This window comes from Dipodascopsis tothii, assembly GCF_038497935.1.
Source record: "Dipodascopsis tothii strain CBS 759.85 unplaced genomic scaffold V1510scaffold_20, whole genome shotgun sequence".
Classification (NCBI taxonomy): domain Eukaryota; kingdom Fungi; phylum Ascomycota; class Lipomycetes; order Lipomycetales; family Lipomycetaceae; genus Neoaidaea; species Neoaidaea tothii.
The window spans coordinates 176,886-203,986 of record NW_027118004.1 but is presented as its reverse complement, the minus strand read 5'-3'; the positions used below and the strand labels follow the sequence as shown (position 1 = coordinate 203,986).

General features: G+C 68.7%; 9 protein-coding genes across 9 annotated transcripts; 3 read left to right on the top strand and 6 right to left on the bottom strand.

Moving 5' to 3' along the window:
* Nucleotides 1-1,375: 1,375 nt before the first annotated feature.
* On the bottom strand, nucleotides 1,376-2,409 carry V1510DRAFT_180204 (uncharacterized protein). The gene has a single exon (XM_066930408.1). It carries the CDS (start codon nucleotides 2,121-2,123, stop codon nucleotides 1,443-1,445), a length of 681 nt encoding a protein of 226 aa, XP_066788303.1. The 5' UTR covers nucleotides 2,124-2,409; the 3' UTR covers nucleotides 1,376-1,442.
* Nucleotides 2,410-4,696: 2,287 nt separating this feature from the next.
* On the top strand, nucleotides 4,697-6,897 carry V1510DRAFT_430874 (anaphase promoting complex subunit 8). Its single transcript, XM_066935403.1, has 3 exons — nucleotides 4,697-5,079; nucleotides 5,111-5,348; nucleotides 5,383-6,897. The coding sequence occupies exons 1-3, from the start codon at nucleotides 4,943-4,945 to the stop codon at nucleotides 6,568-6,570; spliced, it is 1,563 nt and encodes a 520-aa protein (XP_066788302.1). The 5' UTR covers nucleotides 4,697-4,942; the 3' UTR covers nucleotides 6,571-6,897.
* On the bottom strand, nucleotides 6,568-7,827 carry V1510DRAFT_396094 (isoprenoid synthase domain-containing protein). Its single transcript, XM_066931879.1, has 3 exons — nucleotides 7,478-7,827; nucleotides 7,363-7,443; nucleotides 6,568-7,331 (listed from the first exon to the last, which is right to left on the bottom strand). Exons 1-3 carry the CDS (start codon nucleotides 7,751-7,753, stop codon nucleotides 6,627-6,629), a joined length of 1,062 nt encoding a protein of 353 aa, XP_066788301.1. The 5' UTR covers nucleotides 7,754-7,827; the 3' UTR covers nucleotides 6,568-6,626.
* Nucleotides 7,828-8,601: 774 nt separating this feature from the next.
* Nucleotides 8,602-10,335, top strand: V1510DRAFT_418854 (uncharacterized protein). Its single transcript, XM_066934190.1, has 3 exons — nucleotides 8,602-9,158; nucleotides 9,189-9,423; nucleotides 9,455-10,335. Exons 1-3 carry the CDS (start codon nucleotides 8,645-8,647, stop codon nucleotides 10,290-10,292), a joined length of 1,587 nt encoding a protein of 528 aa, XP_066788300.1. The 5' UTR covers nucleotides 8,602-8,644; the 3' UTR covers nucleotides 10,293-10,335.
* On the bottom strand, nucleotides 10,308-11,840 carry V1510DRAFT_366975 (methyltransferase domain-containing protein; the record flags this gene model as incomplete). The annotated part of the gene is made up of 2 exons (XM_066931293.1): nucleotides 10,308-11,042; nucleotides 11,214-11,840. 2 exons carry the CDS (start codon nucleotides 11,838-11,840, stop codon nucleotides 10,308-10,310), a joined length of 1,362 nt encoding a protein of 453 aa, XP_066788299.1.
* Nucleotides 11,841-15,618: 3,778 nt separating this feature from the next.
* On the bottom strand, nucleotides 15,619-18,323 carry V1510DRAFT_396086 (uncharacterized protein). Its single transcript, XM_066931878.1, has 3 exons — nucleotides 17,865-18,323; nucleotides 17,746-17,803; nucleotides 15,619-17,705 (listed from the first exon to the last, which is right to left on the bottom strand). Exons 1-3 carry the CDS (start codon nucleotides 17,991-17,993, stop codon nucleotides 16,069-16,071), a joined length of 1,824 nt encoding a protein of 607 aa, XP_066788298.1. The 5' UTR covers nucleotides 17,994-18,323; the 3' UTR covers nucleotides 15,619-16,068.
* Nucleotides 18,324-18,559: 236 nt separating this feature from the next.
* Nucleotides 18,560-20,615, bottom strand: V1510DRAFT_418842 (uncharacterized protein). The gene is made up of 4 exons (XM_066934189.1): nucleotides 20,499-20,615; nucleotides 20,297-20,467; nucleotides 19,825-20,265; nucleotides 18,560-19,793 (listed from the first exon to the last, which is right to left on the bottom strand). The coding sequence occupies exons 1-4, from the start codon at nucleotides 20,530-20,532 to the stop codon at nucleotides 18,811-18,813; spliced, it is 1,629 nt and encodes a 542-aa protein (XP_066788297.1). The 5' UTR covers nucleotides 20,533-20,615; the 3' UTR covers nucleotides 18,560-18,810.
* A 1,055-nt stretch (nucleotides 20,616-21,670) lies between these two features.
* Nucleotides 21,671-23,898, bottom strand: V1510DRAFT_418841 (LAP2 leucyl aminopeptidase yscIV). Its single transcript, XM_066934188.1, has one exon. It carries the CDS (start codon nucleotides 23,852-23,854, stop codon nucleotides 21,722-21,724), a length of 2,133 nt encoding a protein of 710 aa, XP_066788296.1. The 5' UTR covers nucleotides 23,855-23,898; the 3' UTR covers nucleotides 21,671-21,721.
* A 1,355-nt stretch (nucleotides 23,899-25,253) lies between these two features.
* On the top strand, nucleotides 25,254-26,860 carry V1510DRAFT_418839 (peptidase M3A/M3B). Its single transcript, XM_066934187.1, has one exon. The coding sequence runs from the start codon at nucleotides 25,288-25,290 to the stop codon at nucleotides 26,731-26,733; it is 1,446 nt and encodes a 481-aa protein (XP_066788295.1). The 5' UTR covers nucleotides 25,254-25,287; the 3' UTR covers nucleotides 26,734-26,860.
* The last annotated feature ends 241 nt before the right edge of the window (nucleotides 26,861-27,101 follow it).

Here is a 27,101-nt window from a genome sequence, read left to right as displayed (position 1 = left end):
GCACGGCGTACCTGGGCGGGCTGGGACGTTGCACGGCCACGGTGCTAGTTTCGACCATATTTCCAAACAGAGATAGCACGCGTATCTCAGCTTCCTGGTGCAGCCTAGCGTCTCCACAGACGGCTTAGAGTGTCGCTAAACATAGTCCACTAGCCATGTTGGGTCGCTGTCCTGCCCCATCACGTGAGCCTGACGTCGGGCGCGACGCGGCCGTGGCTGGCGCTGCCGGACCGGGCTGGCGGCCAGGACGACGCGCCAGCCGCAGTTGCTAGAATGTGGGCCCACGGCTTTGCCGTCGCGGCTGGCGAGTGGGCAGCCCCGACCGGCGCGCGGTCGCCGCAGCCGCCCGCGGGCAGCATCCCCCTCCATCGAGTGATATCGGTAGATCAGCGACGAACGGCCGCGTATCACACGCTCGGACGGGCCGAGCACGGTTCCGCTACGTAGACGCCCGAACGGGCAAGTCCATTTGGCGAACCCGGCTAGCGGAACATGCTAGTCTGCGGCTACATGCAAGCGCCACAGGTATACATGCGGCCGCGGGCGGCGGTGCGGTGGCTCGTGTCACAGCGCGGCCATTAGCATCTCCTGCGGCGGCTACCTGTAGCCGGCCGCCGCGGCCCATGCGCCGCTGGTGCCGGTCACACTCTGGCTGACCCAGGGACGCCAGCCGAACGGAACAGCCCGCTGTGGTGGACCCTGTGCGCCGCTGGCGCACCTAGCCCACCGCTCAACGGGATCGGCAGATCGTCGGCATAGCGCCGCGGTTCTCGTGCGACATGCCGTCTCAAAACCTGGCCCAGCGCGCTGGGTGCATACAAGGACCATTGGCTGCTCCCGATAGAGTAATTGTTTCAATTAGCTCCACTGCCGCGCCGTTTTCGCCTTGGCGATGGATGGAGGAACCATACCGGCGGGCTGGGTGCGTGCGTCTTTGCGCGGTCGGCCGGCAGCGTTCAGCGGCCGCCGCACAAGGGCCGTGACGCGTCCGCTGACGCTGCGCTGCGAGCGACGCCGCCGACCACGTCCCGATTTCTAGCAAATTGCAAGAACGTCATGGGCTGACGTACCCACCGCGGGCGATTTTGACTGGGCCCGGGATCGGCAATGGCTGCGGCGAGCGCCGCAGTATCCGGCGACGCGACCGGCCGGGTGGTTTTCAGCCGCACTGGGTGCGGCGCGGTCCGAGTGGGAACAGCCAGCCGCTACCAGAGCCGAACGCGACGGTGCCAACGCACAGGGCTAGGGGTGACGTCATATCTCAACGCCGGACTACAGGCGAGCAGGCTGAAGGAAAGTGTGGATTGAATCATACAGAACGCCAGAACCATCAGATGCATGCCGAGCAAGGTGCCAAAAATAAATAAAAAAGAATGTGGGGATCGCCAGAGCAAGAGAGTGACCGCGATGTGCTGAGCTGTCAAAATGGGTCGTGAAGCTGGCTATGCCAGTGGGTCGATGTTCTCCTTGTTTTCGGAGCCATCGTAGAGCTCGGCAAGCGGCTGGCGCCGGCGCTTGGGCTTGTGAGGCGACGAAGGAGCGTTCGTTCTGATGGCCGCGAGAGACGGTGTCGGCGGCGTGAGGGGGGTCTCGTGGATAACAAAGTCCAGCTCGGACCGGAAGGTCGTGTCAACCGCGAACATGCGCTCGAGCCGCGCCGGCGCCGAGCGCGCGCGGTCAGGCGTCCGGTGGTCGTACATGTACGCGGCCGGCGTGGGTAGCAGACCTGCCCGGACGCGGTCCGGGCGCGGCCGCGGCGGCGTGAGCAGGCCGTCGAGGCGGACGGCGACGGCGGTCTTGGGCGTCGTCGGCGCGTCCTCGGGCGACGCGCGCGCCCGCTTGGCGCGGCGCGGCGCGACAGGGCTCGGGCTAGTGGGCGCGAAATCGTCCGCGTCGTCGTCGTGGTAGACGACGAAGACCGGCGTCTCGGCGCCGAATTCGTCCTCGATGGGCGAGCGTGCGAGCGTCGGCGCCGACCGACCGGGCCCGGTCTCGGCTAGCACGCGGCCGGCAGACCGGCGCGCAAACACTGGGGCCGGCTCAAGCTGAGGCCCATCGGTTGGCCGGCGGCGCTTGGGTGACCGCGCGTCCGACGCGCGCGCGCGTTTCGTAGGCAGTATCATGGTCGCGGGCAGGTTTTCGTCAAGGCGACGGAGCGGCTGCGAGACACGGGTGCGGGCGCGTTTGCTGGATGAGGGCTCGTCGGCCAGAGGGCTATCAGCCCGCTTCTTATGGCTGCTGTCGCGACCTACATCTCAGCACCGGCCGGCGACCACGAGCCACGCAGACAACGGCGGCCGGGGCAAACTTACAGATGCCGGCAGTGGCCGGGCGTGAGCCGCTCATTGTGCGACCGGTTCCTGTCGTCTGGTCCGTGTGTCCTGTGTACCGTGGCCGTCTGGATTCTGCCTGGGTGCGTAACACGGGCAGCGTGGCGTGGGCGATGCGTTGTGCGTGGGACGGCGTGGCACAACGTGCGCAGTCAAGGCCGCGGACAAGAGTGTGGGCCGGGCTGGAGCACCGAGAAATGGGGTCAGGCTGCTGGGCGGCGAGTCTGCGGCCGGTGTAACTCGAGGGACAGTCGAGTTAAATATACAGTGTTGCCGGCCGTCCGCCTGCGCGTGTGCACCGCGCGCGCTGGCGTTGACACGAAATAGACACGGCCGTGACACGGTCTGACACGGTCGTGGGCGGCTTAAGACACGGTCGGCGCGCGCTGGGCACGCCTGCCAGGGCCAGCGTCTAGCAACCGACCGGGTCTGGCGAGGAATGCGGCCGGCCGCGACGGCTTAGCTCGCCCGCCTCTAACGTAGTCACAGACTGCGGACGCCGCTGCGCCTGTTGGCTGCCGGCCCTTGCGCCCGCGCCAGTGGCCGGGACGGAGCTCCTGTGGCGCACGCCCCTCGCCCGTGGCTGGGTTGTCCGCGTGCCCCTCTTTACGGGCCGCGCCGACTGGCCGGACCGGCCGAAGACGGCGAGCGTGGACGGCCGCGACAGCCACGCCAACGAGGCCGCCTGCTAGCGACCACTGCCGGCATCTATCGGCCGGTCCACCCGCGGCTGCAGCCGCCGTCGGCGGAGCCCGATCTGTCGGGCGGTGCGGGCGGTGTGGGCGGTGTGGGCGACACACAGACGCGCCAGCGATCCCGAACTAGGGCCGCCGTAGGGCGGTGTACCAAACTGCAAACGCGTCGGCTACCCGCCTTGGTGGATTCGGCCCCGTCGCACTACTGAGGCCTACGCCGACTAGATGCGCATTCAGCAGCGCCTTTGGTCCGCAGGAATGTGCGTGGCCCGGCTGCAACAAGCAAGACCGAGGGGTCGATCCAACACACGGGAACAACCACGACGCGCCGGTCACGACCGATCACAACCACGGCATATTCGGCGGCCGCGCATGACCGCGGTCGGCGCCGGTGCCGACCCATTGGTTCACCGTACGTCACGACGCGGCGTAGAGTGCATCAGCGGCTTGGCGATCCACACGGCCGGCGCGCTTGGTTGGGGGCCCGCGGCGTAGCCGACGGGACCGCGGTCAGCGACCGCGGCCGCGGAACTGCACCCGCTGCCCGTAGCCGAGCGGCATCTTCGGAGGCTACATGGTGTGGTACTCAGATGTCGGCGGCAGGACCGCGAAGACGATTGCGCAGACAATTGCGGCGGAAACTGCCAAGCGGCAGCGGCGGCGGCACAGCCGCTTAAGCGCCTAGGCCCCGTGTCTTCCGACACCTGACGCGGCGTGCGCGGCGTCTCCACGCGTGATCGCTGTGACAGGCGCGCTCCGGCGCGTTGCGGCTAATTGCGGCAATGCGCCGCCCGACGCGCGCTGTGTTGACAGATGCGTGGCGCGCGTGGCGCGCCGTGCCTGAGTCGCGCTTACCCGGGGTTCACGTCGTAAATCACGTGAATAGGCGCCGCGCTAACCTGAAGAGCTCTGACGGGAGAACGCTCGTGGCTGGGCTGCAAGCGGAGCCGGCGGTCGTCCTGGGCGGCGCGGCGAGGTTGCGCCGGGCGGCGCGCGTGGTTGCCGCGCAACTGCGGACGACAGTTCCTGACAGCTGGGTGGCACGGTTTTTGTGCGAGACCACACGACAGTTACAACGCGTTACATTGTGGATCGTCAGGCCGAACAGATCTGACGCCGACGGCAGCTGCGCTGCGAACGGCATGTTTGCCGCACAGATGGCTGCTCTACTGGCTGACCGCGCTGTAGTTCGCTGGGTCGCTACTGTCGCCGTTCAGGGATAAAAACAGCGCGCTGGGTCGGACGTTGCAAGGGGCACGCTGCCGTCCAACGACCCCGGCGTATGGATCCGCGACGTACCGGGCTCCCGTCTGCCGCCGTTCCGCTATTGCGGCTTTCGTCTCGATAGACGAGCAAGCTGGGCCGTTGAGCAGCAGGCCACGCTTCGGGATCGAGCGCCCGTGAGATCTTCATCAGTTGTTGCTTGCTCCCCAGACGGCTTGGGCACACTGCGGACACACATGCCCACGGCCGCGACTTCACCGGCGCTGCGGCCCGCGAAGTCCTTGGTCGACGGACGAGCTGCAATTTGACCGTGCAACACGCTGAGCCGCACGTGTAATAGGCTATGACGGCAGCGCGCACATAAGGTTGACCCGCATGGAGACGCAGGTCCGTCCACGGCCAACTCCAACTCAGCTCTGGCCGAGAGCGGTCTGCGCCCGGGCTGCCCGGCAGCCGCGTCGCGGCGAGGCCGGCGCCGCCGGCAGGCGGCGTGGAAATGGCAATGACGCGTGTAATGACAAATCGATGGGCCGTGCTTACGCATTAAGCGAGCGGCGGCAGACGCGTGTCTCACGTGACTAATTATCACAGCTGACATCAGCAGGGCCATCTGATTACATCAGCGAGTGTTTACCGCGTCCGCATCCGCACGCCCATCCGCACGTCTCCCGACCGATCCACCGCATCTCTCCCATGGCGTTCGACGAAGCAGGCGTGGCCGCCGAAATGGGCTTGCCCGTCTCCCGCGCACAGCTGCTCGAGCTGCAGGCCGAGCTGGCGCTCGCAGCCGAGCTGCTGTCGGAACGGTGTCTGTACGAGTCGGCGAAATGGTATGTGAGGCCGCGGGCGCGCTGACGGCAGGGCCGCGGAGGCGCTCAACGGGCTGGGAGTCGGCGATGAGCCCGAAGACGCCGGCGACGAGCCCATGGACACGGGCCGGTACCGGTTCGCGGACCCGCTGTGGACACCGGCAGAGGCGCGCAAGTACGTGCTGGCCAAAACGCTCTTCGACTGCAAGGAGTTTGACCGGGTGGGCACGGTGCTGGCGTCGGCGACGAGCAACAAGTGCCTGTTTCTGCGGCTGTACGCGCGGTACATCGTAAGTGGCGGCCTCGCGGCGGCGCTGACCCCAGTCCGGCGAGAAGAAGCGCGAGGAGCAGAGCGAGGTGATCCTGGGACCGCTCGACGGCGAGCCCACAGCCAACAAGCAGATCGTGACGATCGTGGGCGAGCTGGAGCAGTACCTGCGCAGCACCACGGCGCAGGACCCGTTCCTGCTGTATCTGTACGGCATCGTGCTGCGCAAGCACAAGTGCGAGAAGCAGGCGCTCGAGGCGCTGCTGCGGTCGGTGAACCTGTTTCCGTACAACTGGGGCGCGTGGCAGGAGATCATCAGCTCGGTCGCGACGATCGACCGGCTGCCGGCGACGCTGGCGCTGGCGCCGAAGCACCTGATGACGTCGATCTTCGAGGTCGTGGCCAACCAAGAGCTGTTCCAGGTCCAGGAGCGGGTGTACGACCTGCTGACGCAGATCGACGCCGTGTTTCCGGAGTTTATGTTCCTGAAGATCCAGCGGGCGATCCTGAGCAGCCACCTGCTGGACTACCCCGACGCCGAGCGGCTGTTCGACGAGGTGCTGAACGTGGACCCCCACCGGCTGGACTCGATGGAGGTCTACTCCAACATCTTGTACGTGACCGAGCGGCGGGCGAAGCTGGCGTACCTGGCGCAGCTGGCGTCGGCGACGGACAAGTTCCGGCCCGAGACGTGCTGCATCATCGCCAACTACTGCTCGCTGCAGTCGGAGCACGAGAAGGCGGTGGTGTACTACCGGCGGGCGCTGACGCTGAACCGCAACTTCCTGGGCGCGTGGACGCTGATGGGCCACGAGTACATCGAGCTCAAGAACATCCGCGCGGCGATCGAGTCGTACCGGCGGGCGGTGGGGATCAGCAACAAGGAGGTGCGGGCGTGGTACGGTCTCGGGCAGGCCTACGAGGTCATCGAGATGTACAACTACTCGTTCTTCTACTACCAGCGGGCGGCGGCGCTCAAGCCGTACGACTACCGGATGTGGCAGGCGCTGGGCAACTGCTTCGAGAAGCACGACCGGCCGATGGAGGCCATCAAGGCGTACAAGCGCGCGCTGTCGGTGACCGAGGTGGACCCGCTGCTGATGCGCAAGCTGGCCGAGCTGGCCGAGAAGGTGGGCGACGCCACGATGGCCGCGACGTACCTCAAGATGTACCGCGAGCACGTGGCGCGCGAGTCGGCGCGGGGGGCCGAGCCGGCGGCGGCGGGCGCGGTCACGCCGCGGTAGCTGTACATACGTGTGGATTAAGCTGAGAGCGACAAAACAGCAAACTAGGGTACATTCTACTTCTGGCGCTTGTAGATCTTGCTCAGGAACGCGGTCAGGACCTCGCCCTTGAAGCCGCGGCTCTCGTCGACGGCCGCGATCTGCTCGCGCAGCCGCGAGACGACGTCCTCCTCGTACGCGAGGTAGTCCTGCTTGATGTCGAGCTCGCGGAAGACGGCCTTGACGCGGGCCTCGGCCTCGGCGTTCTTCTGGCCGTAGTTGTCGTCGAGGACCTTGCGCTGCGCGGGCGACGCCTTCTGGAGCGCCTTGTTGATGATCCACGAGCACTTGTTGTCCATGATGTCGGTGCCGATCTTGCCGATGACCTCGGGGTCGCCGTAGCAGTCGAGGTAGTCGTCCTGGATCTGGAAGTACTCGCCCAGGGGGATGAGCACGTCCTTGGCCTGCTTGAGGTCGGCCTCGGACGAGACGCCGGCCATGTACATGGCGAGCGCGACGGGCAGGTAGAACGAGTAGAACGCGGTCTTGTAGATGACGATGAACGAGTGCTTCGCCAGCGAAAACTTGGACAGGTCGACGTCGTCCTCGGGCGCGGTGATGAGGTCGAGCAGCTGGCCGAGCTCGGTCTGGAACGTGGTCTCCTGGAAGAGCTCGATGAGGTCGATGTAGTACGGCTCCTGGCGGAAGTGCTTCTTGAGCAGCATGTAGATCGACGTCTCCATCATGAAGGCGTCGTTGATGGCGATCATGCCGACCTTGGGCTGCGGTCAGCGGGCGCGGGCGGGCGCGTACCTGGAGGTACCAGCAGGGCTGGCCGCGGCGGGTCTTGGACGAGTCCATGATGTCGTCCGAGACGAGGAAGAACGCCTGGAGCTGGCGGGTCAGCGCGCACCAAACACACACGTACGAGCTCGATGCCCCAGCCCAGGACGGCGCACCGCTTGTACTCGGCGTCCGAGAGCTCGTCCTTGCCGGTGAGGATGGCGTACGTGTCGACGACCGAGATGCCGCGGTTGAGCTTGCCGCCGACGGCATTGTAGAAGACCGACTCCTTGAACCAGGCCGTGGCCTCGGGCGAGATGTTGTAGCTCTTGAGGATGTCGAGCAGGTCATCGACCAGCGAGTCAAACGCGGCAATGAACTTGTCCTTCTTGGCGCCGGTGATGGCGGACTTGCTGGCCATGGTGGAGGCGAATTGAGGGCGGGCGGATTGTGGGAGCACGCGCGGTGGAGGACGCAAAGAGATGGTGAGTCGTGGGCTGACGAGCCGCGGAAAAAAGGCCCAAAAAGTGGTCTCATGGGGGTGGTACCCGGCCGGCGGGCGGTGCGGGTCGGGGCGCGGGTCCGCGCTAGCGTACGGGCCGCGGACTCGGTCCGGCTACCAAGCGCGCGCGCGCCGGGCGCCGCGCCGGGTAGCGCGCGCGCGCGGGTCGGCGCCGGGCGGCGCTGCCCGGCGGGCGAGCCCCTGAGCGCGCCACGCGCCCGCTCGGGTACTATAGCAACGCCGTATTTACAACCGGCTGGGTACCATCGCAGACCTCACCACCACACCCGGTCGAGATCGCGACCGCACGACGACACGGCCCCGAACGTCCGCACCACTCGCAGCACCCATCCAGCGAGAGTCCAGTACGTGGGCGCGGCGGCCGCCGCGCCGCCGCCGCCGCCGCCGCCGGTTTGCAAACAGACCGGCGGCCGTCCGGGCGGCCCTCCGCGCAGCGCTGACCGCAGGCATCCGATGGCCACCCCGCAAGCAACCAGCACGCCGGCCGCGGCGCGGTCGCCCGGCGGCGCCGCGGCCGGCTCGTTCTACGGCACCGGCGACGGGTCGGCGACGGGCGCGTTCGCGTCGCCGTTCGCGCACTCGCTCTACTCGGACGCCGGGTCGTCGATCCTGGCGATCTCGCCGCGGTCGATCGTCTCGACGCCGGCGCTGTTCAGCCCCGGCCTGTCGACGCCGGTGCCGGCCGGCGCGTCGACGCCGCAGGCGGGCCTGGCGTTCGACGCGACGCCGTTCCGCGAGGCCGGCGCGGCCGGCGCGTCCACGCCGGCCCGGCCCGACCAGGCGTACTACATGGCCCTGCCGGTGCACGAGCGGCTGCGGCTGTGGCGGCACGACGCCCTGCAGCAGCACCAGTACCAGACCGCCGTCTACGTCGGCGACACGGTGCTGTCGATGACGGATGACCCGAACGACGCGTTCTGGCTGGCGCAGGCGTACTTCAACACGGGCCACTACGCGCGCGCGCGGCAGCTGCTGATGCGGCAGGACCTCGCCAAGAGCCCCAGCTGCCGGTACCTGGCCGCGCTCAGCCTGATCCGGCTCGCCAAGTGGGACGAGGCGCTCGCGGTGGTCGGCGACGCGGGCACGGCGCCGCCCGGCGCGGACCGGCGCGACGGCCCGCCCGCGACCGACGGCGGCGTCGCGCTCGAGGCGTCGATGGCGTACCTGCGCGGGCTGATCTACAACAACCAGAACAACTTCGACCGGGCCAAGGAGTGCTTCAAGGACGCGCTCCGCATCGACGTCAAGTGCTACGAGGCCTACGACCAGCTCATCGCCAACACGCTCATGACGCCGATGGAGGGTACGTGGCCGCCGGGCGCGCTGACGCCAGAATGGGAGTTCCTGAGCTCGCTGCGGTTCGACGCCACGTCCGCCGACGGCGACCTCGTCAAGCTGCTCTACACGACCAAGCTCAACAAGTACCACAACATGAACCGGTTCTTCGAGGCCGAGAACCAGCTGCAGGCCAAGTACAACCTGCACAAGAACGGCGACCTCATGCTGAGCCGGGCCGAGCTGCTCTTCGTGCAGTGCCGGTTCAAGCAGTGCTTCCAGCTGTGCGAGCAGTACGTGGGCCGCCGGCGCCGCTGACCGCAGGATCCTGGCCAAGGACAAGTTCAAGTTCTCGGCGATGCCGCTGTACCTGGCGTGCCTGCACGAGCTCGAGCAGAAGAACAAGCTGTTTCTGCTGGCGCACGACATGGCCGAGAACCACCCGGACGAGCCGGTGACGTGGCTGACCGTGGGCGTCTACTACCTGGCCGCGCAGAACCCGGCCGAGGCCCGCCGGTACTTCTCCAAGGCGTCGATCATGGACCCGCACTTCGGGCCGGCCTGGATCGGCTTCGCGCACACGTTCGCGGTCGAGGGCGAGCACGAGCAGGCCATCTCGGCCTACTCCACCGCCGCGCGCTTCTTCCAGGGCGCGCACCTGCCGCCGCTGTTCCTGGGCATGCAGCACCTGCAGCTGCACAACTTCACGCTGGCCGAGGAGTACCTCGAATCGTCCTACGCGATCTGCAAGACCGACCCGCTGCTGCTCAACGAGATGGGCGTCGTGCTCTACCACAAGAACCACCTCGACCGCGCGCTCGACTTCTTCTTCGAGGCGCTCAAGGTCGCCGAGGAGCTCGACAGCGACACCAAGGCCTGGGTGCCGATCAAGGTCAACCTGGGCCACGCGTTCCGCCAGCTGCGCCGCTGGCCCGAGGCCGTGGCCAACTTCGAGGAGGTCCTGCGCGTGGCCAAGCACGAGCCCGAGGTCTACTCGGCCGTGGGCCTGGTCAACCTGCAGATGGGCCGCACGGCCGAGGCCGTGCTCAACTTCCAGGAGGCCCTGAGCCTGGCCCCGAACGACCCGGTGTCGTGGGACCTGCTCAAGCGCGCGCTGGAGGAGAACGTGTCGGCGACGACGCTGGAGGTCGCCCAGCTGTAGCTGTATTAGACTGCCTTACAAGATCCCGACGACGACGAGGTTGCGCGCCGAGAGCGCCTGGTCGAAGACGACCCGGACGGCCGCGTGCCGGGCGCCGGCCTCGCGCACGAAGTAGAACCGGTCGAGGTGGATGACCGCCTCGGTGAGCGGCGCGACCGTGCAGGCCATGAGCGTCCAGAGGAGGGCGAGCTGCCGGCGGCGGGTGCCGTACTGGCCGAGGTACTGCTCGGCGACGGCGGCGTCGACGCTGGGCCAGCCGGGCCGGCCGGCGGCGAGCTTGCCGGACGCGCCGGCGCAGTACGCGGCGAACGACGCGTACCACTGCTTGCGCAGGCTGCCGATGAGGACCTTGGGCTGGCCGGGCCCGACGAGGCCGCGGTCGAGAAAGACGCGCTGGAGCAGCGCGCGGTAGAAGTGCCGGGTGAAGAACGCCTCGCGCGTGGCGCGCGTCCACGTTGCGGGCGCCTGGCACGCCAGCATGCGCGCGGTGAGCGGGAGCGGGATGCGCGCGGCCGCCAGCGTGCGGCTCATCGGGTACCCGATCGAGTCCGCTTCGACGGCCTGCTCCGTCATCAGGTTGTAACAGCACCCGACCACCGCCACCGCGGCGATCTCGGGCGTGTCGACGAGGGCGCGGATCGCGTGGTGCGACAGGTTGCCGCACGCGTGGAGCCCGGTCATGACCACTTTCTGGCCGCGGACGCCGGCGCGGTCGATGAGGTCTGCGAGGTCGCCGGAGTCGACGAACTTCTCGAAATGGCGGACCGAGCCGGCGGAGGGGGCGGCGGAGGGAGGGGCGGCGGCGGGAGGGGCGGCGGCGGCGGCGGCGGGCGTGCTGCCGGGGCCGGCGCCGGCGCCGCCGGCCGTCTGGGGCCCGACTTTGGCCTCGTCCTCTGGCCGGCCGTCGCCCGCCAACACAACGCCGCCCGCCCGCATCTGCGGCTCGCCCGTCTTGCGGCTCTTGCGCAGAAACAGCGCGTCCAGAGCCTCGGCGCCCTTGGCGCGGTCCTCCATGTTCTCGACGGCGATCACGTCGCAGCCGTGGTCGTGCGCCAGCATCCGCGACAGGTACCCTTTGCCGCTGCCCAGGTCGATCACGTGCGTCGTCTCTGTCCGCGCGCACAGCTCCGCGATCGCCTTCGACAGCAGGTCGCACTCGTGCACCTTCTTGGGCGACATGCCCACGGTGATAGGCGTCCGCGGCCGGCCCTTGGCCGTCTGTTCCGGCGTGCGCACCATCGAGAGCCGGAACGTGCGCCCAATGAACGCCGCCAGCGACGGCGGCGGCGGCGGCAGGCTCCCGGGGGTCCCCGAGATCAGGTAGTCGATCACGGCGTCGGCGTCGGGCTGCGCGTCCATGTATTGCACCCATTCGGCCGGCAGGATCTGCTCGAACAGATCGGGATCCGTGGCGAAAAAGTCGAGGATGTGGACATGGCCGGCCAGCTGCTGGACGAACGGGTCCAGGTAGAACTCGGTCAGCTCGGCCAGGTACTCGTCCGGCGTGCTGAACGCTGCCGGCAGCGGGAACGCCCAGGCCTCGGCCATTGTCGAGAATTTTTTGCGCTGGGAGGACTGTGGACGCTCGGCGCCGCATGGTGTGCGGCGCGAAGGGCGCGCGCCGCATTCCGTGCGGCGCAGTGAGCCGCACAGAGCGCGGCGCGCGGTGAGCCGCACGCTATGCGGCGCGCGGTGAGCCGCATGCTATGCGGCGCGGGCGGCGCGCCGCACAGCGCGCGGCGCGGTGCTGGCGGACGGTCCGCCGCCAGATGGGCGCACCTGCGCGCTGCCGACGCCGCCCGAGGCGCTCCCGCCTACTCTGGCAGGCAACGTCGGCTGCCTTGGACAGGGTCTGGCGGGCAGGCCCCCGGCGGGCAGGCCTCCGGCAGTGGGCGGTCTCGGCGTGCGGCCGGCGACGCTCGCGACGGCCGCTACGCGCGGCGCAGCCGCGGCTCTCGTGTAACCTGCCAAATGCAGCCGGCCGCCGGCGGCCACGTCGGCTCGCAGTGTCGCTCGTGCTACACGCCGGTGGCGCTGAGCCGCACGGCGTGCGGCGCAGGGCGGCTCGGCCCGCGGCGACTCGCCCGCCGCGACTCGCCCGCGGCGACTCGCCCGCAGCGACTGCCCGCGGCTTCTGCATGCGCCACCGCACCTCTGCCGCAGGCACACCCGCCAGTCCGCCGCTGCCGGCGGCCGCAGCCAGCCCCCCCAGGGCCGCAGCTGCCGGCTCAGGCCAGCCGCACGGGCTGCGGCGCCACGCACCGCCGCGGCGCTAGCCAGGTACGGCGGGGGGCTAGCCGCGGCGGCGGCGTGCGGCTCGCCACCGCGCCGCGTCGTGTGCGGCTCGCAGCGCCGCACAAAAAGGGCGGCACGCGAAGCTGGCACCCCCGAACCCATCCAGCAACAGCGCAGCGCGAATGCATCGAACGCTCTCCTGGCGGAGCATCGGCCGGCGGTCGGACCGCGTCGAGATCGAGGACGGCGAGGCCAAGGCCGGCCGCGACGGCAAGGCCAATGGCCGCAAGGAGCGGCCGCGGTCGTTCCGGGCGTCGTTCGACGGCAAGGCCAAGGTGGGCAGCGGCGCGGCCGGGCTGACGGCAGAACTACCACGTGAGCATGCTGTACGAGGACACGGGCACCACGGTGACGGTGGCGACCGCCGCGGACTGCACGGCGGACTCGGTCGTCCGCCAGGTGCGCCGCGAGCGCAAGGACCTCCCGGACGGCCCGCTGCGGATCCTGGAGGTCGTGCCGTCGCTCAAGGTGTACCGGGCGCTGTTCGCGTTCGAGCTGCTCAACGACGTCGTGGCGCAGTGGGAGAAGGACCAGGGCAACTACCTCGTGCTGTCCGTGGGCGAGCCGGACGTCGACGGCGCCGTGCCCAAGACGCTGCCGCCGACGACGGGGTGGCTCAAGACGCGGCTGCCGGGCCGGCACTCGTGGTCCAAGCGGTGGGTCCAGGTCGACGACGGCAAGGTGATCGTGTCCAAGAAGCCGGGCGCGCGCAAGGCCGACCAGACCGTGCTGGCGCACCTCGACCAGTGCAACGTCTACGTGAGCGCCGAGTCGGGGCTCGAGTTCGTGCTCAAGTCGACGCTGTCGCCGTCGCTGTACGAGAACCTGGACGACTACGCGCACACGTTTGCCGCGGACGACGCGGTCACGTTCGAGATGTGGCGGCAGGCGCTGATCCTGGCGCGCGCGGCGGTGCTGGCCCGGCTGATGGACTACACGCCGCCGGAGCCGACCGAGAAGCGCGGCAAGTGGCTGAGCCCGGACACGGCGGCGGACCCGATCCGCAGCGGCTCGCTGCTGGCCAAGACCCGGTCGCAGGACCACCTGCCGCTGAAGGACAAGCGGCAGGGCCTCAAGCGGTCGGGCTCGGGGCTGAAGCGGTCGAACACGACGACGAGCGTGCGCGCGTCGCCGGCCGAGCCGCCGAAGCTGCCGCCGCTGAACTTTGGCGGCGGCGCGCTGTCGAACGCGCTGGCGCCGACGCTGTCGGACTGGACGCCGTCGTCGCCGCCGGCGACGGCCAAGAACGACCCGCGCACGCACCGCCGGACGGTCACCATCGAGGACGACGAGGAGGTGCCGCTGTTCATTCTGCGCAACCGGTCGGACCGGTCGCCGGAGCGCGCGCCGTCGGCCAAGGCCCGGCCGGACCGCGCCGAGCGCGCGCCCTCGCAGCCCAAGGCCGCGCCGGCCGTCGCGCCGGCCGCGCCAGCCGCGCCGGCCCCGGCGCCCGCCTTCGCCATGGCCCCGCTCATCGAGACGCTCCCCGAGGCGCCCGCCGACGGCCGCCCGGTGCTCTACGGCCTCCCGGACGAGCTCGCGCCGCAGTCCAACAACCCGTTCCTGCTCGAGTCCCAGCAGCACCAGAACCCGTTCATGCAGCCCACGGACTACCAGACCCTCCAGAAGCAGCAGCAGGAGATCCAGCAGAAGCAGTACCACCACCAGCAACAGCAGCACTACCAGTTTCTGCAGGACCAGCGGCTGCGCCAGGAGAAGCAGCAGCAGCAGCAGCTCCAGGAGCACATGCGGCTGCAGGAACAGCTGCGGCTGCAGGAGCAGCAGCGGCTCGAGCAGCAGCGCGTGCAGGAGCAGCAGCGCGTGCAGGAGCAGCTCCGGCTCCAGGAGCTCCAGCGGCTCCAGGACCAGCAGCGCGCCGACGACCAGCAACGGCTCCAGGACCAGCAGCGGCTCCAGGACCAGTCGCTCCTGCTCGACCATCAGATCCTGCAGGAAAAGCTGGCCCAGGAGCAGCAGGTCCAGGACCAACAGCGGCTGCAGATGCAGGACCAACAGCTCCGCCAGCAGCTCCAGGACCAGCAGCTCCAGGAGCAGCGACTGCTGCAGCAGCTCCAGGACCAGCAGCGGCTCAAGGACCAGCAGCTCGACGAGCAGCGTCTTCGCCAGCAGCTTCAGGACCAGCAGCTGCAAGAGCAGCAGCTCCGCCAGCAGCTGCAGTACCAGGAACAGCAGCTGCAACAGCAATACCAGGACCAGCAGCGACAGCAGCAGCTGCTGGACCAGCAGCTGCGGCAGCAGGCTCAGGCCCAAGCCCAGGCCCAGGCCCAGGCCCAGGCTCAGGCTCAGGCTCAGGCTCAAGCTCAGGCCCAAGCCCAAGCCCAAGCCCAAGCCCAAGCTCAAGCTCAAGCTCAAGCCCAAGCTCAAGCCCAGGCTCAAGCCCAGGCCCAGGCTCAAGCCCAGGCCCAGGTCCAGCGTCTCCCCCAGTCCCAGTCCCAGACATCCATGCTCCAGGCCAACCAGCTCGCGCCCGCCGCCGGCGTCGCCCGCACAAACTCGCGCTACCGGCGGTCCCGCGGCCGCAACGAGTCCATGTCGTCCATCGCGCCCGTGTACTCCAACGACGGCGCGGCCAAACCCCAGGCCCAGCTCCTGGCGCAGTCGGTCCAGCAGACGCTGCTGCAGCCGATGCCGCAGCGGTCGCCGCAGCTGGCCGGCGGCTCCTTCGCATCTGCGCCCCCGGCCAAGCCCGCCAAGACCCGGCCCCCGCCCGCGCCCGCCCCGCCCGCCGTCGCCGCGCCCAAGACCAAGCTGATCGACCTGATCAAGCCGCGGTTCACGCCCAACACGGCCGACCGGGCCGACCGGGCCGAGAACAACAGCATCTTCCGCAAAGGCTCGCTGCTCTCCAAGCTCCAAAAGAGCCCCCGCGGGCAGCGCACGCGGCCCGCGCTGCAGGACATCCGCTAGCCGGCCTCCATGTACAGTACCGTGTATTTTTACAGACTGCCGGACGTTTGCCTGCCTCGCGGGCACCCAACTTGTTACGCTCCTTACACGTACGCTCGCCCTTTTGGTTCCAAAGTGATTCGATTCACACAGGCATTAATACATTCAAAAACAAACTATTAGATCTCCAACGTAATAGCCTCCGGCATTGAGATTGGCTGACAAAATGAGACACGGACCGGCGAAATGACCGAAGAGACGACAGCTTTTAGTGTGCATTTTACACGTGTATGCGATATATACATTCAACCGATTAAATAAGAGGAATAACCATCCGCCCAAGACACCTTCGACCCGATTAACCAAAGAGAATAAACTGATGAAGAGCAAAAATGAAGCGCCGGCCGGGGCCGGCCGTAGACGCCGCGGAGGCGCGCGGATACTTTTCCCTTCCGTCCGCATGATTGCAACCGTTTTGATACATTTTCCGTAGACCGTCTATCGTGCAGAGTGCTGTGGATGACGCAAAACCCGAATAGTGATACACGCCCGGCGCGAGCCAGGGCGGGGACGCTCACGCCGACTGGCGCTTCTTGAGCGGGCCGTCGTCGACGAGCGAGAGGCCGGAGAGGCCGCCGGCGAAGAAGGACGAGAACGAGTCGTCGGGGGGGAAGGCGCCGGCGCCGCCGGCGTAGACGGGGCCGGACGCGAGCAGGGAGGGCCCGCCGGCGAGGCCGGCGAAGGGGTCGCCGCGCTCGGTGGCGAGGCCCGAGACCGACAGCGGCGCGCCCGAGGCGAACGCGCCGGCGGGGAAGTTGGCCGAGATGGGCGAGTTGAAGGCGGTGGGGCCGCCGTACTGGCCGCCGTTGGGGTGGCCGAAGCCGTTCGGGCCGCCGTTGCCGCCCTTGCCGGAGCCGATCGAGGGCAGCTGGTGGAGCGACTGCGACGACGCCGGCCGGTTCGGCAGGCCGCCGTTGGCCTGCATGCTGTTGCCGCCGGCGGGGTCCATCATGCCGTTGGGGAACGTCGGGTCGGCGACGACGGCCGCGCCGGCGCGCGACGCGCCGCAGCGCAGGCACGCGACGTTCTTGGCGAAGTTGTGGTACCCGCAGCCCTCGGTGCCGCACTTCCAGTCGCCCGCGCGGAACGGGACCATGCCAAACGAGCCGTTGTTGCCGCGGCCGTTGCCGCCCATGGGCATGCCGTTGCTGTTGTGCTGCGGCATCAGCGGCGGCGGCTGGTAGTTGCCGTACTGGAACATCTGCTCCTGGCTCGGCGTCGCCGCCACGGACGGGTACGAGCACCGGAAGCACGCCGTGCGCCGCTGGAAGTTCGAGAACCCGCACGACGGGCACGTCCAGTCGCCCGGCCGCGGCCGGTTCTTGCTCGGCGGGAACGGCGTCAGGATCTCGTGCGCGCGGTCGAGCACCCGGCTCGACGACGGCGACACCTCGATCGCCTTCTCGTTGAGCGCGCGGCCGTTCATGGCCAGGCTCTCGGCGGCCTCCTCGTGCGACGAGAAGACGGCAAAGCCGGTGCCGGTGGGCTTGTGCTGGTCCGGCGTCCGCAGCGTCCAGAACGCGATCGGCCGGCCGCCGTACTGCGTGAACCAGCTCTCGAGCTCGCTCTGCGTCGTGTCGTGCGGCAGGTTCGACAGGTGCAGCACCTTCGACCGCTCCGCCAGGAACGCGCGCACGTCCGCGCGCGTGTCCAGCGGCTTGGCCAGCACGTCCGGGTGCTGCTCCGGCGGCTGCGACTTCTTGATCAGCCCGCGCAGCACCCGCCCCAGCGTGATGGCCTCCTCCATCGCGCGGCGCGGCGACGCCGGCGCCAGCGCCTGCAGGTGGAACGGCAGGTTGTGCTTGATCGGCGCCGAGCTCTGCACCGACTCGACCTCCAGCGCCGCGCAGATGTTGCTCAGCGACGACGACGAGAACGGCAGCGACTCGGGGTGGTGCGTCTGCCACCGGCTGTACTCGGTCCGCAGGTCAAACGACCGCGAGTGCTGCAGGTACGGCGGCAGGATGACGCCCTTGTCGCGGGCCTCGCGCGGCAGCTGCACACGCAGGTCCCACGCATTGAGCGTGACGAATGTGAAGTCGGTGCCCTTCGAGATCAGGTACTCCTGCGCAAAGTTGTCGAACCGCGTGATGGCGTCCCGGAACGTGCCCGCCGTGCGCACATGGTCGAACGTGAGCGTTGTCAGGCTCGCTGGCACGTCAGCCCCGCCCCGCACCCCGCGCCAACTTACTGCACAGCGCCGTGATCGGCGTGTTTATCGGCCGCACCAGCACGCTATCCCGGTGGATCTGTCTGTCAGCGCCGTCCGTCCTGCCGCCGCCGCCCCGCCGGCTTCTCCGCTTTGCCTACCTCCTCCAGCGTGTTCGAGTTGAGCAGAATCCACGCCATCTCGATCACCTCGGCCGAGTCCTTGGTCACGTACACGCCGTGCTCGTCGCACGTCGTCGCCACGTGAATAACCACGTATGCCTCGTTCATCCTGTCGAGCGTCTGTAGCAGATAAAGTCGTAGGGCCCCGCGAGTCCTTTGTTTCGAAACAGCAAACCAACCAGCCTATAAATACAAAACTATCCTTCCAAAATGACGAAAGCTAGGCACCGAACCAATTGTTCTGTGCTCTGGGGGCGGAAAAGATATTGGGCGGGTGTGCAAAGAAGACGGGCAGCCAACAAAAAAAATTTTGCGAGAAAAAACTGTGTGTTGCCTGCGTGCGCGCCCGAGCGGGGGGGCGGTTGGGGCTGCAGCTGCGCAAAATTCGACGCTTGTGCGTCACGTGTTTGCGTCACCTGACGCGCCGTCCATCGCCGGTTTTCGGACCTTCCATACGGCGGCGGTTAGGTCCGCGAGTGCCGAACGCCACTGGCGCAGGCCGGTGGCCGTTGGGCCGAGCCGGCACGCTGGCGCCGCCGCGCGGCGGCGTGGCGGGGCCGCTGCGGCCGCGGCGCAGTGGCCGCGGCGGCAGAGCCGCTGGCTGGACGCGTCCAAAGTGGTAAATAAGCGTTTTGGACCTTACTACTATGGACAAAATGAGACGCGAAATCGAACCACCACCAGCGGCGGCGGTCTGCCAGCAGAGTGGCGCAGCGTGGCGGTGGCGGCTATATGGGGTCATTGCGCGCGGACAGCCGGCTGTGGGCGGTCGGCGGGGCGGGCGGGGGACGACGGGCGGCTATATGCGGCTATATGGCGGTGCGACAACATGCGCGCGGCGCGGCGGCAGCTCGCTGTGCGGCTATATGCGGCTATATGCGGCTACATGCCGTCGGCCGCTGCCGCCGCCCGTCCCCATCTCCGCCTACAGCAGCATCTTGGCCAGCCGCAGCAGCGTCTGCGCCAGGATCACCATCAGAATCACCACCGGGTTCGTCTGCGGCGTCTTTTCCCACTTCCGCGCCTGCACCGGCTCGCGCCGTCGCCGCGAGTCGTTCAGCCAGACCGTAGCGCTGCTCGGCGGCAGCTTGTTGAGCGTCTCGCGCTCCTGCAACCAGAACCGGTCCTCGAACTCGTTCAGGTTCACAATCGGCACGACCGGGCCCGGGTCCGGCGACCGCATGCTTGGCCGGCGCTGGAAGTAGCCCAGGTGGTGCGTGATCCCCGGCAGGTTGTGCGGCTCGAGAAAGTCCAGCTTGGCCAGGGCCACGTTCCACTTGTGTGTGAGCTCGCGCCGGCGCAGCACCGAGCAGTGCACGGTCTCGTTCGTGTACCAGCGGCGGCCGGTGGTCGTCTTGCGCTCCTGCGGCCGGATCACGTACAGGTATCCCAGCCGGTCGATCAGCGGCAGCATGTACGACGACGCCTTGGCCGGCTGCGTCTGGCCGACGATCCGCCGCTGGACGCCCATCACCGCCATCGACACCAGGCCCTGCCAGCCCACGAAGTTGGACGCGATCGGGCCGCGGTACCAGTCCTGGTACGGCACCATCTCGTGCGTGCCGTAGGCCGCGATGCTGCCGTCCGAGAGCGAGAAGCCCGAGTGCACGTCCGCGTGCAGGTACTCGAGGCTGAAGCTCAGGAACGGCTGGCACTGCGAGATCATCCAGATCAGCGGCCCGTCCGCCAGCACGTTCGGCGGCACGCCGTCTGCCGTCCGCAGCTTGAGCAGATTTGACCCGTGCACGTTGACGCCGATGTTGCCGCCGCCGATGTTGATGTGCACGCCCGTGAACCACATCTGCTGCAGGTTTGTGACCTTGTTGGACTCGTCCAGGAACCACAGCGTCGGCCGGTACGCCTCGCGAGTCTCGTCGAGGGCGAGCGCGTGGAACGCGTTCTGGACGTCTGCTGTCAGCGCGCACGGCCTGGCACTTACTCGAGCTCAGCGTCAGGCTCAGGAAGTCGTACTGCTGTGACAGCTTGAGCTGGACGTTGTACTGGCGCGGAATGCCGAGCGCGCCGACCGTGTCGAAGCAGCCGATGACCTTGACCGTGATGTTCGCCGGCGTCACGATCAGGTTCCCGAGCCGTTCGTGCTCGGCCTTGAGATTCATGTGGCACTGCGCCTTGCGCTCGTCCGTCTCGTACGGCCCGCAGGTGAACTCGCCCTGCTGGTACCGGTTGAAGAGCGGCACGAACTCGGCCATGCCGGCGGGCGTGAGGATGCCGAAGTCGGTCACGAAGCTTGACACGGATCTGGCCGTGAAGGCGCCGCGCGAGAAGCCGAAGAAGAAGACCTCGTCGCCGGGGCTGTAGTTGTACGCAATGAATCCGTAGACCTCGCGGATGTCGTCCACGAAGCCAAAGCCCATGGCGCCTGGGTCAGCGCTGGCCGCGCACGCACGCACCCTCGATGATCTTGTCCATGCCCTGGGACCGCGAGCCAATGCCGCCATGGTAGTACGTGACCTGGGCGACCTCGTTGCCGTCGCGGTCGAGGCCGGTGCTGTTGAGTGCGCGGGCAATTCGCGTCACGTTCGACGGCACGCTCGAGTAGTAGAACGAGCTTTGCCACGTGCCTGCGGTCAGCACGTCCGCGGACAGACCTACCGTCGCAGAGAGCAATCAGACGTTTGTAGAGCATGCTGGAGACTGGGGACCGTGCGGGCCTGGTCGTGCCGGCCGCCGCTTTATACGGGCCCGCGCAGCAGACGGGCTGCTGCCGGCGGGCCGCGTGCACGCGTGCGGCCACGTCTATGGCGGCCGCGTGCGCCTCTGTGATCGGCTCGCCGGCTGTGCGCGCCGGGCCTGCCGCCCACCGCTCGCCAGCGTACGACCGTACGCCGGCTGGCTCCGCCCGCGCACGCGAGCTGCTGCCCGGCGCGCCGCCTGCGCCAGGGGCTCGCCTGGTGTCGGGTCGCTGCTGCGGCCAAGCGGGCTGTCGCCTATGGGCCCCCCTGCGGAGGCCGCGAGGTTCGGCGAGCCGCTCGCCTGGGACGGAACACGCCGGCCAGCTGATCGATGGGTCCGTTCGGCGAGTGCCGGCGTATCACACACGAAGGTTTGCGGATTATCACAGCACCGCGCTTCCATGGCCCAGCCGCTTCGGCCAGCCGGCGGCCGGCAGACGGCCGGCTGGGGCGGAGCTCGATGACGTCGGCGACGCGACTCCCAACGGGCGCGCTAGTCGCGTCAGCCGCGGGGCGCCGCACGAGCCGCACGAGCCGCACGCGCTGCGGCGCGGGCCGCGCGGGCCGGCCGGCGGCTAGACGCACGCGCGCCCGGCCGCCCGGGATCGTACGCGCGTGGTCACGGCCGCAGCGATTAGGTTCCGGCGGCGGGCCGCGGCACGACCCAAGCGGCCGGGCGGCGCGGTGTTCATGCCAAGTCGCGGGGTACACGTGACGGCGAGAGCCGCACGGTACGCGGCGCACGCGAGCCGCGCGGTGTGCGGCGCACATGAGCCGCACGCGATGCGGCTCGCCGCCGGCCCTGCTCGGGACGCACCGGGGGGGTTCAGCCGCACCGCGTGCGGCATATAGCCGCATATAGCCGCACATAGCCGCAGCACGCCCTGCCGCAGCACAGCCTTCCGGCGGTGGGCTCGTGCGCTGCGAGCGAGACGCGCCGCGGCGGCGACAGGAGCGGCAGCCTGCAAGAGTGAGCCGCACCGCGTGCGGCTCATAGCCGCATGTAGCCGCGCTACGTGCTCAAACCCGCCCCTGACTAGGCCGAGCAGAGGTCCATACCAATAGGCCTCCAGCGCCAGGGGCGAGGGTGGCTGACTTGGGAGCTCGAGGTGAGCCGCAACGGCGCCGTGCTGTATTCTATTTCTATTTCAGGCCCAGGTCCTTCTCGACCATGGCCCGGCAGATCGGGTGGTAGAACGAGGCGTGCGTCTTGAAGGTCTCGCGCGCCAGCGCCGGATCCACGGTCTCCAGCAGCCGGTACCCCGGGCGCACGAACTTCATGCGGCCGACGGTGCCCAGCCAGGCCGCGAGCGCGGCGTACGACTCGTCCACGTTGGCCGGCACGGCCAGCGCGTACCACTTGGCCAGAACCTCGGGGTTGCTGGACGCGGCAACGCCGTACAGGCTGTCGAGCGCGCGGACCGGCACCGGGTTGGCGGCCACGGCCAGGTTCTCCAGAAACACGCCGAGCTGGGTCGAGGTCCAGCCGTCGATGTCGGCGGCGGCAAAGCCGTGCGCGGCCGCAAACTCGGCCGGCGTGCCCGTGTAGGGCGCGGAGCCGATGGCCGCAGTCCAGCGCGCCGCCAGGCCCGTCGCCGCGTCCGACAGCGCCGTGTCAAAGGCCGGCTTGGGCGGCATGCCCGGCGCGAACAGCCACGTGTCCCAGTCGAAGGCGACCAGGGCCGCAGTGGCGGCCGCGTCGGCCGCAAAGTACGCAAACAGCGTGTGCACGAACTGGTACGTGTCCAGCGAGCGGCCCTTGAACGCCGTGAAGTAGTGCGGGATGAACGGATCGAACTTGGCCTTGCCCAGCGCCAGCTCCAGCGAGTACAGCAGGTTCGAGCCCTTCTCGTACGGCACAGACGAGAACGCGTCGTCGGGGTCGTCGCGGCCGGTGGTCAGGTCGATGACCAGCGGCGAGAAGCGCTCGGCGTCGGGGCCGAGGGCCTCGATGGCGGCCGCCAGCGCGGACCAGCCAATGATCGAGCTCAGGTGGCGGCTCGGCTCGCCGTGGATGGCCGCCACGATGCGCCGCTCGAGGTACACGGTCCAGCCCTCGTTGAGCCAGAAGTGCTCCCACGAGCAGCTCGTGACCAGGTTGCCCGACCACGAGTGCGCGAGCTCGTGCGCGATCACGTCCACGTTCTGGCGGTCGCCCGAGATCAGCGTCGGCGTCGCAAACGTGATGTTGGGGTTCTCCATGCCTCCGTACGGGAACGACGGCGGCAGCACGAGCACGTTGTACGTCTTCCAGTCGTACGGGAACACGATCTCCTCGGCCGCCGCGATGAACTTCTCGGTGTCGGCCTCGAACTCGTACTGGCACGCGTCGATCGACGACGGCTCCGAGTAGACCAGCGACCGCGGGCCGATCGGCGCCGACACGAGGTCGCCGGACGCGATCGCCACCAGGTACGACGGGATCGGGATTGTCTGCGTGAACAGGTACACGGTCTTGCCGTCGGCCGTCTTGGCCCCGGACCCGGCCACCGTGTTGCCGCTGGCGACCGCAAAGTGCTCGCTCACGATCTCAAAGTCGTACGTCGACTTGACGGCCGACGTGTCGAAGCACGGGAACATCGAGCGTGCGTGGATCGCCTGGCACTGCGAAAACAGGTACGGCACCTTCTTGCCGGCCGTCTGCGGCGGATCGAGCCACTGGAGCGCGGTGCACTCGCTCGTGGTCGCGAACTCGAGCGTCAGCGCGACCGGCGAGCCGGCGGCGATCGGCGCCGCCAGCGCGATCGTCAGCGGGCAGCCCAGGGCGTGGAGCCGCTCGCCGACCACGCCCGTCGCCGGCGCGCCATTGACCGAGATCGCGCCCAGGTCCAGGTATGACGTGTCGAGCACGATCTCCTGCACGTCCGCCGTCGTTGTCAGGTCGTACTCGACCTTGCCGACGAGCGCCTTGGCCGTCCAGTCGACCTCGAACCGCAGCTTGGTGTGGTTGATCTTGAACGACTCGTAGTTGGACAGTGTGGACGCATCCGTCTCGGGCTTTGCGGCGTTGTACTTGGCCGCGTACGCCGCGGCCAGCTTCGGTGCAGATTTCTGCAGTCCTTCGGGAAGAGCCATCGTTGGATGCTGAGTGAGGATGGTCGTTGGGGCACTCGCTGTGTGGAGAGAGCGTCCGATTCGAGTCGCAGACTTTGGGCGGGTTGGAATCTTCTGGCGGTTCGCCCTGAGAAGGTTTGGAGAGATGAATATCGGGAGGTTAAGCCTGGCAGCGATCCCTAGTCGACCTGTGACTGCCTGTGCTATCACGAGGTTGGACATTGGAGTGGCAGCGAGCTGCGCGTAGTCGTGCGGCTCATGCGGGTGTGCGGCTCATGTGGCGCGTGCGGCTCGTGCGGCTCGTGCGGCTCGTGCGGCTCGTGCGGCTTGCGCGGCTCGGTCCGTGCGTACGGCTAGCACTGCCACGCAGCCTCAACTGCGCCCAGCCTTCGAGCCTGCGTGCCGACTCCAACTTCCGATGCGCCGGGCCGGCACGCCGGTAGACGCGGTGTCCGCGACGAAGACGCCGCCCGCATACGGCCGCACAGCCGCCCACGACTCCGGGCGCCGAGTGCGCCGCGCGCCCACAGCCGCAGGCCTGGCGGTGCACGTGACCAGCCGCACGCCGTGCGGCGCGCGACGCTCGTGCGACACCGGGGCGCGAGCCGGGCGACCTGTTACCCGGCCGTCCAACCACGGCGATCCGACACGGCCGCGACCTCCGCTACCAAGCGCTCGACGGCGCAGCTGGATTGTAAGTGTCTGGACACCGGCGGACCGGTGGCGAGTGCTCACAGACAGAATCAAGCCGCACAATGTCTGTCCGGCTCTCGGGGCTCGTCCACAGCGGGCGGCGGCCGGCAGCGTCCGCAACCGCCGTCGCCCGACTGGCCACCAACAGCGCCCGATCGTGGCCCCGCGGGCTCCGCAAGGACGCCGGCGTGCGCGATGCGTACGGCCAGCGGCTCTCTGGCGACCGGCGCCACGACGACGCCCTCTTGCGGACGGTTTTCGACGACCACGCCGCCTGGAAGGCTTTTCGCGCCGGCGGCCACAACGATCCGGCGCTCGCCGCACGCGGGCTGTTTGACAACCCACGGGTGACGTCGGCCGAGGCGTTCATCGACTTTGCGCAGACGTCGCTGGTGACGGCGCAGCAGCTCACCGGCCGGCTGGTAGGTCTCCAGGACACCGGCGCCGGCGACAGCACCGAGCGGCTGACCGCTCTGCGCGACTCGGTCCGGCTCTTTGACAAGCTCTCGGACGTGCTGTGCCGAGTAATCGACATGGCCGAGTGCCTGAGCTCGCTGCACCCCGACCCGCGGTTCGTGGCGGTGTCGGAGGAAGTCCACAACCAGCTGTTTGGGTTCATGAACGTCCTCAACACGTCGGTCGAGCTGTACGAGGTGCTCAAAGAGACCATCGCGCGGCTCGGCAACGACCTCTCGTGGGAGGAGCAGGCGGTCGGGCAGCTGCTGATCTGCGACTTTGAAAAGTCGGGCATCGCGCTGTCGCTCGAGCGGCGGCAGGAGTTCATGCGGCTGTCTTCCGAGATCTCGACGCTCGGCCGGCGGTACATGAACGAGATAGGGCCCGCCGGCGAGACCATTGTGTTCGACGCGACCGAGCTCGGCGGCGTCGACCCGATGCTCGTGCGCGCGTACCGGGACTGGCGGGGCCGCGTCACGCTGCCGACGGGCGGCGCCGAGGCGCGCATGGTCCTGCAGAGCGCGCACGGCAGCGACGTGCGGCGGCGGGTGTGGCTGGCCACGCGGCAGTCGTCGCGCGAGCAGGTGCAGCGCCTCGAGCGGCTGGTGACGCTGCGCGACCGGCTGGCCAAGGTCATGGGCGCGCGCAACTTCGCCGAGTACGCGCTGTCGGACAAGATGGCGCGCACGCCCGACGCCGTCGCCGGCTTCCTGGACAGCCTGGCCAAGCGCACGCTGCCGCTGGCGCGCGACGAGCTCGCGCGCGTGCACACGGACGCGGCCGGCGCGGCCGTGCCCGGCGCGCTGGACGAGTGGGACCGCGAGTACTACGCGGCGCAGTACCTGGGCCGGCACCGGTCGCGGGCGCGCGCGTCGGACTTTCTGTCGTCGTTCCTGTCGCTCGGCGTGGTCATGCAGGGCCTCTCCCGGCTGTTTTCCGAGATCTACGGCGTGCGGTTCGTGCCCGTCGCCACCGGCGGCCGCGAGGTCTGGGACGGCGAGGTGCGCCGGCTGGACGTGCTCGCGGACGCCGGCGGCGTCGAGCAGCGCATCGGCATCATCTACTGCGACCTGTTTGAGCGCGCGGGCAAGCAGCCGGGCTCGGCGTCGCACTACACCGTGCGCTGCTCGCGCGAGATCGTCCGGACCGACGCCAGCGAGGCCATGGACGCGGACGCGGCCACGATCCCGCTGCTCGAGGCCGGCGGCCGCACGTTCCAGATCCCGACGATCGCGCTGACGTGCAACTTCGCCGTGCCGGGCGCGCGCCGGCCGACGCTGCTGTCGCTGCACGAGACCGAGACCCTGTTCCACGAGATGGGCCACGCCATGCACACGATGCTCGGCCGCACGGCGATGCACAACATCTCGGGCACGCGGTGCGCCACGGACTTTGTCGAGCTGCCGTCGGTGCTGATGGAGCACTTTGTGATGGACGAGCGCGTGCTGGGGCTGTTTGCGCGGCACTTTGAGACCGGCGAGCCGCTGCCGATGGACCTTGTCCGCGACTACCAGCGCGAGCAGGACTGCCTGCGGCACAACGAGACGCTCAGCCAGGTGCTCATGGCCATGCTCGACCAGCGGCTGTACACGGCCGAGATCGGCGCGGCCGGCCTGGACTCGGACGCGGTCTACTACGAGCTCAACCGCGCGTACGGGCTGTTTGCGCCGGTGCGCGAGGCCAATTGGCAGGCCCAGCTGGGGCACCTGTTTGGCTATGGCGCGACGTACTACTCGTACCTGCTCGACCGGGCGATCGCCGCGGCCGTGTGGCGGGACGTGTTCGCCGCGGACCCGCTGTCGCGGGCTGCGGGCGAGCGGTTCCGGACCGAGGTCCTGCGGTGGGGCGGCGGGCGCGAGCCGTGGGAGTGCGTGCGCGGGGTATTGGGCCGCGAGGACCTCCGGGGCGAGCACGCCATGGCTCTGATAGGCGCCGCTGGCGCCGATATGTAAATAGACAAAGATACATGTGATGCGTCGACGTCATGCACGGCGTGATGCATATGCACGTCAATGCAGGCCCGCAAACCATGCTGTTCTAAGAATAGAAACAATTAAGCTCGCCGCATGCATACGTCTATTCTGGGGAACGTTAGATTGGGACTAGCGCGGCCGTCTCGAGCGCCGGAGGTCAGCCGCACGCTCTGCGCGGCGCCGGCGCCGGCGGGCCCGCAGCGCGGCCGCGTGATAGACGTCACACCTCAGCTGCTTGTCAGCAGCCAGGGTGCGTTCAGGGCGGCGGGCGGCGGCTGTGACAGTTCAGCCCCTTGCTGGTGGTTGGCCAGATGGTGGCATGCGGCTGGGCCGGCTCTGGCGCGCTG